The sequence below is a fragment of the Fundulus heteroclitus genome, chromosome 22 (assembly GCF_011125445.2).
Source record: "Fundulus heteroclitus isolate FHET01 chromosome 22, MU-UCD_Fhet_4.1, whole genome shotgun sequence".
Classification (NCBI taxonomy): Eukaryota; Metazoa; Chordata; class Actinopteri; order Cyprinodontiformes; family Fundulidae; genus Fundulus; species Fundulus heteroclitus.
In genome coordinates, this window is record NC_046382.1 from 8,860,869 (window position 1) to 8,872,726 (window position 11,858).

Consider the following 11,858-nt stretch of genomic DNA (forward strand, 5'->3'; position numbering starts at 1 on the left):
CTCACACCTCTCCTTTTGCCCTTCTTGCAAGAAAATTTGTGTGCCATCACCTCTGAGATGCACTGGTTTCCAGGGTGATGGGGGATTTTCAGCTATGCAAGGATTAAAAAAAAAAAAAAAAAAAAAAAGAGCACTAGCTTCATGTTCTTGGCTTTAGGGATTTGGGTTGACACCTTGTGCACACTCCATGTTGTGTCTCATTTAGAAAACCGTTGCAGGGAAGCGGAGGGAAAGCATCGTCGTATGCAGGCAGCTGCCCATGTGCTCTGCCTCACACGTGCTGCAGTGCTGCAGTGGTCTGCAATGATTATTCAGTCGATGACGCCTCGGCGCGCTGCAGCTTTTAGGGGGAAACTGTCCACCACATCGTGGGGTGGCAAGAAGGGAATTTGTGTAAAAAAAAAATCAGAGTTTGGGAAAATAAATGAGTAATGCTTTTGTAGACAGAGATAAGGAAAATGAGGACAGGCTCCAAAGACAGACAGGGTGAGTCCCTTTTTGCATTCCCAGATTGGATCTTATCAGTCGTGGCCAGTTAAGTAGTGTGAGAACGAACAAAATCAGGGGACAGAATCAGAGGACACGCCAAGAAAGACATTTTTTTTTTTTTTTTGCAGAAACAGAGCTTATGATAAATCTAGAGGATGTCTCCATAAAAAAAATAGAAAAATCCAAGCTTCTCAGGAGAGTGGAGTGACATGCACAGGTGCTGCAAGAGAGAGACAAGCAAGAGAGAAGAGAAAGAGACAAGAAGGGAAAAAAGAGAGGAGGAGGAAGCCAGAGGGGGGGGGGGGAGTGAAACGAGGCGTAGGAGGAGACTAGACTTGCTGCAGAAGGAAAAAGGAGTCGGAGAGCAGTTCCAAAACAGCTGTCCAGCAGACGTCCCGGTCGTCAGAAGTGCAGCCCCCGGAGGCGGATACAGGAGGCAGGACAGTGTCAACAAGCCACAGGAGCAGCTCTGCAGCACACACACAGACAGAGACACACACACACAGACAGAGACACACACTTCATCCCGAGAAGAGACGCATACCTGACGAGGACTTGGATCTGGCCTGCCAAAAGAGCCGAGGTAGGTGAGGGAGGGGAACCGTGTCTTCACTGCACACTGTGATGGTAACGGGATCAGAGTGGAAGGACGGAGTGATGCTGCTGCAGATTTGCTGCTGTCATGTGTGTCTGTGTGTGTGGGGGGGAGATTCCTCTGAGAAGATCTGAAACGGTGAACCGTGAAAGTATGAGTGGCAGATTAAAGCGTGCGTAGAAATCTCTGCTCAGCTTGGAACTCAGCTTCATGCTCGTGGCGAGCCTGTTTGCTCAGCAGAGCCGCTCTTTCTCGTTATCTCTCCAACGTAGCGGATTTTTGAAGAGGTCTCCGGTAGCTGCACAAGAAGAGAAAACGTTTCTCTTCTTGTGCAGCGTGTGTTGACATACTCATCGTGTTTCATGCGCTTCGATTCGGTTCCCCTGCTCGCCTTCTGCCAAGCAAAACTCTGGCAAGTGCTGGCTCTGCATGCGGGTGGCACCAGGAAGAAACACAGAGCAAAAAAACTCCACCCTGCTATTCATCCAAGTGCCAGCTCCACCGCCAGACTCTTTGAAAGCGAGGCCTTTGCCTATAATTGAGGAAACGGCTAAGTGCGTTTTGTGTTCTGTAAGGCTGCCATTACCTTCTGTGGTATGTGCTTTTTATAACAACCCCCAAAGAGAGGGTCTTTCTGCTATGCAAAGGCGTGACCCGAGTCAAGGCCGCAGTTAGGTAGCAAGAGGAGGATTTGGGAACTTCAAAAGCTCTGTCATGGAGAGAAAGGGAGGAACCGAACTGTGTTTTACTTCCCAGTGACCCCAACAAATACAACAACGCGTAGATTAGCTTATTTTTTTGTGTGAGTGTGTGAAAAATCACTCAAGTCTTCCTTTGATGGATGTTTTGGGCAATGCAGAGTGTCTATTTTAAAAGCATGTCATATTTTGAACAGCTGTCGTTCTGACTATGGAGCAGCAGACTGTAAAGCGTCGACAAACTGCTGCAGCACCTATTTAGACTACAGTAAGATTAAACTGCATCTCAGGATATGCCCGGCCCGGCGATACGACACGTGCCGCCGAGGAGTCCAGAAATACCGCGACAAATCCCGAGACATCAGTTTAATAGCCAGACACCAGCTCTATATTTAACGGCCTCCGCACTCAAAGCCTCATCGCCTCACGCCCATTGCCTCGCCTCCCCATCGGCCGCTGATGAGGCCAAGCTCCGGTTTTTAAAGAGGCTGTGGAGCGGCTCCAGATCCCTGCATGTCCAGACAGATACTTTGCTGACCCAATGACACAGTGGTTGTTCTGCCGCGGCTCCTGTTATGACTCCGTGGCTGCTCGGGCAAGCGTTTCTGAGAGGAAGCAGCCATCAGCTTCCCCACTTCCCAGGAGGTGTAAATGAAACCTGGGACTGCAATCTGTGGTGGCGACACGGCTAAGATTGTACTTCGCAGCACGCGCCATGGTGCCTTGTGTTTTTTGGAGCGGTTCCAAAAGCGCGGTGTGAATCTGGGCTTTGTTTTGGAGAGATGCTAGGATACACCTGTTCAAGTATTAACAGCCTATAGAGCTATTCATGGCTTCACAGGGTGAAGAAGGGCACCTAACTTTGTTAAACCATCTCTTTCTCACTTTACCGTTAAAATAAGCATATATATTTTATACAAAGAACTCCCTGGCGTCACTTTTCCCCAGCTAAGCCTGGCTGTATATAAAAACATTATCGCCATGATCATAGAAGCTTTGTGACACAAGACACAATATTGACATAATTTAATCCCACCATACGCTATTTAGATGCTCTATGGGCGCCGTTGAAGAATCGTTCACCTCGTTATGCACAAAGGCTTGGAGCGGCTCCAACTGAAGGCAGCAGGACCTGTTTTCTGTTTATTTCTCGCAGATCGTGTGTAGAGCATTGAACTTTTCATCCCCAGGTGGCCAGGCGATCCCTTAGCAGCAGAAGACGATGAATGTCACACGTGCAGAATGTGGGGCGTGTCAGAAGCAGCACGCGTGCCTTAAACACAGTATGGCCAAACTTGATGCTTAACACAATGCGCTTCATTTACTCACATTTACACGCACTCCGCCAGCTCTTTTTTCAAAGCGCTAACTAACATGGCGAGATAGGGGAACTTTGTGAGAGCAGCTTTAATGAAACAGAGGAAGGTGGCTAAGGCATCAGAGACTGACATTTAATTACAGTTCCCCTCACATATTGCTGCTGTCCCCTCGAATACCTTTCATTCTTGCTTTTTCAGCCCAACTGACCCGCCAGCAGGAGGTTTGACTTGAAGGTCAGTCCTTCAGGCTTTCACTGTATCAGTCGCCTTCTTGTGGATCGCCAGTGGAAACCTTAGAGTATTCATATCACATGAGTCGTCAAAGATTTCTGTCTGTGAATATCGATTCAATATAAAACGATCCTCTACTGCAAAGTACAGAACAGGCAGTTGCTGTGATTTCATGGGGAAGTACAGATACTGTAGCTACGTATGCTCTGGAGGAAGCGTTTCACACAGAATGATGTGTGAACATCTGGTATTAAGAGACTGCGGCACAGACGTTAATAAGGATTTGCTGAGCCTACAGTAAAAAAAAATAGTTTTTGGCTAAGTACTGCATTCGTTTCAGTTCCCATCCAAGGTCATGCCAAGGTCAAAAAGCCCAGATTTTGCTGTATTCGCCTTTCCTCTTGATAAAACAGAGGTTCTGCCTCAGACATCTCGGGCTCCACGCACCAATGCTTTCCCCGTCCGTTGGACTTAAGTTTCCAGTCGACACCCTCGTACTTGTCCTGCATCTTTTTTGTATCTGCTGTAGCTATATTTAACACCGCTGTGCTCACTGAGCGATAAACTGATATTTCACCGTGTAAACAACGTTTTCAAATAACGGTGGAGCTGTGATGATAGTTGGACTGAGAGCTAAAGAGGGACTGGAATCCACCCTTTTTTTGCTGTTTGGATTCAAATGCCCAGCGAGTGTCCGTCTAATGCGCCTCCTGAACAAACACAACCTTGTTAAGTGATTCTGATAAGGCCAGAGCGGCGGGTCGGTCGGCTGCAGCAGGAATGTGTTTTTTTTTTTTTTTTTTCTGAGTCAAGTGTTAGGTGTGAACCAGTCTGGCCAGGCGCTCTGTCAGACGGTCACCACTGACAGACCCCTCATAATTAAATATGCCTATAAATGGGCAAGCTCTCCTCTTACTCACATCTCAAGCACCCGCTCCCACAGGCTGTTTCCTCCCGTCTGCCACAGATAGTTTTACTTTTGTCTTTGAGTGGTCAAATGGATTCTGTCCCTGTGTTTAATGAGTTTATTCCACATTAAACCGGCTCCAAACTTGGTGAAATTCTTTGAAGGGTTTAAAATGGCAACGATCCACCGTTTGGTCACCATTTACTAAATCAAAATGTGTTTATCCGTGTAACGTAGCTGGTGTTTCTGTGCTTACGAAAGAGCTGTTCTTCAAAGGAAACTTAATTCACAATCTGCATCACATTCTCTCCTAAGATCCCTTTGCTCTGTAAGTCTTGCCTCTTATCTCTCCCACAATCCCCGTAAACCCCCTTTAAACTCCGTTCCTCCCCTCTTTGCCCTCCTCTGGTCCAGCTCTTTCTATCTGCGTGCATGTCTGAGCAGTAGCTCACACCAAAAACAGGCCGCCCTGCTCTGATCCCTTTAAAGTCCCCCCCTTTGCCTCTCCTCTCTCCCAATCTGCAGTCCAGCTGTTCCACATTAGCACATCTAGAGTTGGCGGAGGCCAAAAGAGGCTCTGGTGTGTAAATGTGAATTCAGCAGCAAAATCTGTAGACCTAGGCCTGATCCTCCTATGCTCTCAAATGCAAGATCAGCAAGAGGACCCCCCCCCCTAATTCAATAAGGAAACAGAGTTTATTTCTGTGTCATGTGTTAGTGACAAAGTATACATACCACACACGTGAGCCACTAAAAGACAAACTACGCAAGTTCAGGAGAAATGTTATAGCAATGACGAGATGACAACATTCCTTGATCTGCTGCTATGTTATGCAGACGCTCAGTCTGCACCAATGAAAGTTGAATGCTTGTAGCAGCTGCAACTGGTACAAACAGATACTGCTAAAAAGGGAAGTCCAGTGGAGAACAGGTCAAGAGACACTGAAGCAGATGACAGCAACATGTAAAATAACTGGACTCCATTAACCAGTTTCAGCTTTTAAATAAAAATCAAACCCAACTGGAAGTAGAAAACGTAATAGGATTTCCTAAATGTTGCGCACATTGATCAAACCATTTACTATTAGCAATAACAATAACAATTCACGTTTCAGTATTTTTATGCTTTGGAGTACTAAAGTTTACACGTGTTCAAATAAAAACTGCATTTCAAGGAGCTATTACTCTTTTAAACTTACAACAGTCTAATTGGATTTTCAAGTTGGAAGTTGGTGAGAAATCTGCAACTTTCAATGGAAAATATCGTTTACTATAAATATCGGAGAGCTTCTTAGAAGATTTGATACTTGATACTGGTGCTTGTTAAAATTGAGAAAATTAGAGCTGCCAGATCAAAAGCAGTGTAACCTGTACATAATGCAATAGAACAATGATAATTTTAAACCACAGATACAAATGTGAAACCAATGTGCATGTAAGTGACACAGATATGTAGAAGGACGTAAGATGGCTTTATTTCACACAAAATGTGCTTTATGTCCTTGTATAAGCTGCTGTTAGACTGTTCCCTGTCCTACCTGGTAGACTTGAATATTGGGAAACCCAATATTCAATGTGGCCTAAATGTGAGGAATAAAACAGGATACAGGATTCAGGATTCACTTTGCTGTACTTCATGCCACGTTGATTACACTACTTTGTTGTGACGTCAAAACATTAAATTTTTCTCCCATGTTTTAGGATCAACTGATCGTTTTAGGGGTACAGTGTCAATGCCCTCTTAGTGCACCCAAGAGTTTGTAGAATTATCAGTTGAATGAACCAGAGAATGGGTCATGCTGTTAGTTTCACTTTTAGTGTCAAGAACATGCATCCCAAGGTGAGTGACGCTGCTTCACTGCAGTCATGGGTAAATTATGTAAATTACGCAGCAGTGGTGCTCAGGTACGGTAGATGTGACATACGAGAGCTGCGGCGCTCATGCCTGGAGAATATCATGGCAAGGCTGACAAATCTGTGGCAACCTGGTTCAGCGGGTGATCGAATTACATTATTAAATGTGTAGAAAGGCAATCCTGCGGGCAATTATTTCACCGGAGCACTATATATTCAAGCAGAAATGAAATGCAGAGCAGATATGCAATAGCATAAGAAGGGATGATGAAGCAAGTAACATGCTTTCTTTGAAAGGACAACATATATCAGAAAATAATTAACAGTGGGAAAGCATCTTTTGCAACCATCATTTTAACATTTTTCGACAAATCATATCTTTCTCTCTGATTTGTCTCTGATTTCAGAGAAGTGTCCCTTCGCTGGAAAGCACCAGCCGTGACCGGAGAACCACTGCCAGATCGATGCGGCAATCATCTTTGGACTCCTGCCAGTGGCATCTGTTTCTGAGAATGTAACTGAAGCTTCTCTCAACGTTCAGACCTCACAGAACGTTTCCGTCCGCCTTCTCCTGCACGTCCGAACGCGGCCTCCCAAAGAAACAGCCATGCCAGCAAAAGCACCCATATACCTGAAGCCCACCAACAGCAAGAAGGGGAAAAAGTGCCGACTGAGAGACATTTTGTCCCCCGACATGATCAGCCCACCGCTGGGAGACTTTCGCCATACCATCCACATTGGCCGAGGCGGGGAGAGAGACGCCTTCGGAGACATGTCCTTCCTTCAGGGAAAGTATGAGCTACTACCCGGAAAGATGGAAGTCCACCCTCATTATGGCAACCAAAGTGAATATCTGCGAGCACACAGCACAGGGGACGCTTCCTTTGCAGAGACCCCATCACCAGTGCTCAAGAACGCAATCTCACTCCCGACCATCGGGGGCAGCCAGGCCCTAACCCTTCCGCTCATACCCGCCACGGTTTTCCCGATGCAACCGGATCCACTGGAGGTCTTCATGAGTCCGTCACCTCCTTTGAAAGCTGAAAATCCGAATGAGGTTGAGATCCTGCAGATGGACGCCCTGCTGCGGTCCATGGAGGTCTTCGACGGCGAGCCTTCGTCCCCTTTCAAAGACGTCCAGTCAAAACCCAACGTCCTGCTGGACCTGCTGGAAGGCACACACAAGTCGACCCTGAAGGCGGTCGCCAAGGCCAACAAGTTCAACAAGAGCGAGGGCCTGTTCGACAAGCCGCCGTCGTATTACATCGACGGTCGCGCCGACAGCTTGCGTAAAGCCAACGGAAGCTTAGACAGCAACGCCAGCAGCGACAGCTGCGACAGCTTCGACAACAAAGACGACTTCCAGAACAACGTCTGCAACCAAAACAGGAATCTCAGCAGCAACGGTTTCGGATACTTCAACAGTGACATTACCCTCAGCTTTAAGCAGGAGCTCTCCAGGTGCAATAAGGACTGGGTGGACAGGGACAGTGGCGTGGAGGAGGGCCGCATCAGCGATTTTGAGTTTGAGCTTTCCAAGGAGAAGAGCACCTCGCAGGAGTCGCTCGCCCAGATCACGGGCTCGCTCCTCTCCCTGGAATTGGATCTGGGCCCGTCCATCCTGGACGATGTGCTCAACATAATGGATAAACCTGCAGCAAAGAGCCGGCCTTGAGCTGCACCGTGGCCCCTCAGATGAATAAAGGGAATTATTAAAGGGGAGAAAGACTTATGAGTAATCAAAATGGTGTCTGGATATATCATTGAGATGAAAATCAGCTACAGTAGACAAAGCTGCTTATGTTTTTATTGTCAAAACTTGTAACTATTCTAGCTTCTATGGAGTCTTTATTTGTTTCCCTTTGTTTTGTTTGCCATCCCAGCAGCATGTCCATGATGCATGTGCTTTTTGTGTTACAACTCCATCACCTCCATTGTGCCTTTGACCTTCAGCTACCATAGACGTTTCCCATGACGAGTCGATGTCCCCAGGTTGACCTCCAGCGTTTAAACGCCGCTCGGCTCTTCTACTCGTGATTTTCACACCTTTTTCGACTTTGAGTTTATTTAAAACGGCACTTCTTGTGTGCATCACGTGGTTTGTTGGCCAATTTACTATCTCACATAACACTATGCATATTTGTGTTTCTGACATTGTAACACAAATAAATACATTTTTCCAATTCCACCCGTCTTTATTTTGCGGTGAATGCGTGCATAGAGTACATCCCAGTTTATTTTAGATATTACTGTACCAACGTTTTGATGTTTATCTGAATCAAAGACTATTAAAGAATTACCTAAAGTGCACAAAAACAAACGACAGATCCCACACTGGTTATCTTCTTAAAAGAAGGATAAAGCCAACACGGAAAAGCTGTGGACCCCTGCTGCTTTTATAGGATTTAAGAGGAAAACTAGCACTCTAAGTGCTAAACTGATCATCGGGGAATGTGACCGCCTCCGCTAAAGTGGGGATTTTGGTCGCTTGCTTTTCAGGAGCAAACAGGTCTTTGTTGACACAATGTCCGGGAGGAAAGACATCAGCTGTGGCCGAGGAGAAGCACTTGGAGTCAATCAGGAAAGAGAACACCATTCTGCAGAGGAAAAGCTTATTTACAAGCGAAAAACATCAAAGACAACTCCAAACATACCCAGGAGTGGGTTTCTTAGCAAATTAATCCCTAGCTCAACTAAAGGCACGTTAAGACGTTGCAAAAAGCCCAAGAGGTCCATCTCAGACTCTACAAGTGTCACAGCGTTCAGAGTTGAATTTAATAATTGGACCATTAGAACGGACTGAACAGGTGGGCTTAGCTTGTAAGTGCTGACAGGAGAAAGCTGCCTCTATATAAATCAGCAGTTCTCAAAGTCCAAGTATGGACCAAACAGCAAGTGGGTCCTGAACCGGTCCGTGTTTTTTGTTTTTTCAGCTTTACCCACAGCCGTGTGGAAGAAAACTGAGCACATCATCTCCACACACTGATGCGATGCTGATCGCTCATCATAAAGCAGGAGAGCAGCTCTTTCTGTCGGTTCTGTCGACACCCGATTAACTGGACCCCCCAACGAAAACGCAATGAGCCAAACTATCAACAAGTCATATCAAAACAGAGAGGAGGGGCTTGCTCCGATGGTGCAGGGGTAGTGAGGATGACCCATGTAGGAGGGCTTAGTCCTCGATGTGGCTGACTGGGTTCGATTCCTGCCCAAGGTCCTTTGCTGCATGTCTCCCCCCCCAAACCCTGTTTCCTGTCAGCCAAGTTTGAGAAAAATTAGCCACTACTGCCATAAAAACCAAGAAAAAAAAGGATTAAAAAAACAGAGGGGAGGCCTGCTAACGTTAGGCTCGAACCTTGGCAAATTTCTCTCTATGTAGATCTTTGGCAGTGCACAGATCAGAGGGTATGAACAATAGATAGACGATGAAAAAAAAAAACAAGAACCATTGGTTATGAGTGAGGTGAGTAACACTCTTGCACACCCTGCAAAACTGATGAAAAATTTAACTTTTTAGCTCATATCTGAAGGTTTTTATTTAAAAAAAATGGTTTTATTCACTTTTTTAATGGAGTAAATTAGTTCAAATTCATATCTCCTTCATTCAATAACCCTATAATTATATCGTTTTAGGTTAAAGACTGTGTTTACTTTCTGCTGAACAGGCTTTACTGTCCATTAATTAAAGCAAATTAGGGTGTCATTTTCTTTGCTTGTTAGCCAGAAGCAAAGCCAGTTTGGATCTCTGAGGTTTTCTCTCTGAGTTGGGACTGAGTCCCTGCTCTCAAAAGTACATTGCAGCATTTATGTTTGCAAAGTTGAATGAACCAAAGGACTTTAGAAACAGTGTTCTTAAAACAGAGATATTTGGCCAAATTGTCCATCACCATCCCTGGAGAAACCCAAACCGCGCAACAGCACAAACATCCGGTACAGCTGTCAAGCACGGTAAAGGGGCAGAAATGATTTGGGCTTGTCTTGCGGTAAAAGAAGTTGAGCTGTTATTGAACTCCTCTGTAGAGCAAAATATTTTAAAGTCAAACGTGAGTCAGCTGAAGGTTGGGCCAAACCGAGTCAACAACAACGACCCCACAAATCTAGAGAATGGCAGAAAAAGAAAATAATCAAGGTATTGTAATGGCCTAGTCAAAGTTCCGGCCTGAGCCTGACTGAAACGCTGAGTTGGGACCATAAGAGAACCTTTCAGGACTAAATGTTGTAAATGTAAGCCGTAGTGACCAAAGGTTTCTTCACATCGTGACACATTTATAGAGTCACACAGAAGAAGAGTTTGTTAAGTTATTGCAGCCAAACTGTAAGGGGTGCACTTTTTTTTTTATCATTTCGGCCTCATTGATTTAGACAAATAATGACAACATGGAATCTGTTGAGTGTCTTTTTTTTGTCACTTGAGGTTAGATTTAAATAATTTTAGAAGTCAGTAAAGACCAGATCACTTTATCATGTTCTGTGGCGCAAAAGCCCCTTTAATTTAAAGACGGTGTACTTTCTTTTTTCTCCCCCATCAGAACCACAAAGAGACATAAAATGACTTTGACACTTACAAATAATACCAGTTGGAAACAAATAAGCCACAGGCTGCGGGGATAGAAGGATAGAGCGTATTTGTTGTGTTGCCTCTCACATTCCTGACATTCTGCCTCCTTGCCCTGCTGTGGGAGCATCCGTGGGCCTTCATCGGCCCAGCTAGGCGCCTGCCCCATGTGTTTGCATGGGACAGGCAGAAAGGGGAGGGAGGGGTGGGGGGTGGGGGGGGGGTCTTTAACATTCCCTGGATTCCTGTTACAGAGCACAAGTGTCCAGGACCGGACATAAATCAGCTGTTTCAAGTGAGGAGGAAGGGCCACGTGATCCATCAGTCACAGTGTGCAGAAAAAAAAAAAAACACACCGTGGTTTAACCTTGTTCTGTTTGACCCTTACAACGCTCCTGTTCTTTTTTTTTTTTTTAAAACAATATATAATCGACACAACCACAGCCAGAAAAAAAACAACAACATAAAAACGCCTCAAATCCTGATTCTCACGGTTTAAGATTCATTTTAGTGTCGGTTTCAAATATAGATAAAACCAAAAACCACTGGAGAAAGCCTGTTTGCTTTCGTCCCTTAAACACGTCCGTGTCACTTTGTCGTGAATAATGGCGAAAAAAAACAGTAACATCCTGAATTTGCTTGGGGAGGGGGGGGAGGAAAAAAAAATATGAAAAGCTAATTTCACATGCAAATAATTATCTGGGTTCAGTTCCACTTCTGACAAAGAGCTGGCCGATGTGGCAAACCTCTCTGAAGGCCTCAGAATGTCCATAAACAACCAAGACTGGGCTAGACGAGGCGTCCAAAGGCGCTGCGAAACCAGATGTTCCTTCAGGCACGACCATTTCCCAACGCAAAAAAAAAAAAAAAAAAAAAAAAAAGATACGTTGTCACGGCAGATAGCCCAAACCAGTGGAAAAATCCCAGCTCACACACCAGAGGGTCTTGTGTATGCGGAGCTGAAAGATACGGCCTGTGAGCGTGAGTAATGAGAACCCTCTCTGTCAGGGTGATTACTATGCTCCCACCTGCAGAGGTCCATCGCTGACTTGATGATAGCCCTCGATTTTTACAGGTGTGGAACGAAAAGCCCATTTCCGCAGCTTTTTGTTTTTTTAAAGAAACTGCAGCTGCATTGCATGTTTTGTGACATGCCAAAAAGCGATTCTATAGAGATGGCAGATTGTTTTAGGCCAAAAATGCCAGGAAA

The 11,858-nt window shown here is 45.4% G+C and overlaps 1 protein-coding gene across 1 annotated transcript; it reads left to right on the forward strand.

Annotated features, from left to right (window-relative positions):
• The first annotated feature begins 788 nt into the window (after window positions 1-788).
• Window positions 789-8,281, forward strand: cdc42ep3 (CDC42 effector protein (Rho GTPase binding) 3). Its single transcript, XM_012862417.3, has 2 exons — window positions 789-1,072; window positions 6,501-8,281. Exon 2 carries the CDS (start codon window positions 6,701-6,703, stop codon window positions 7,766-7,768), a length of 1,068 nt encoding a protein of 355 aa, XP_012717871.2. The 5' UTR covers window positions 789-1,072; window positions 6,501-6,700; the 3' UTR covers window positions 7,769-8,281.
• Window positions 8,282-11,858: the final 3,577 nt, after the last annotated feature.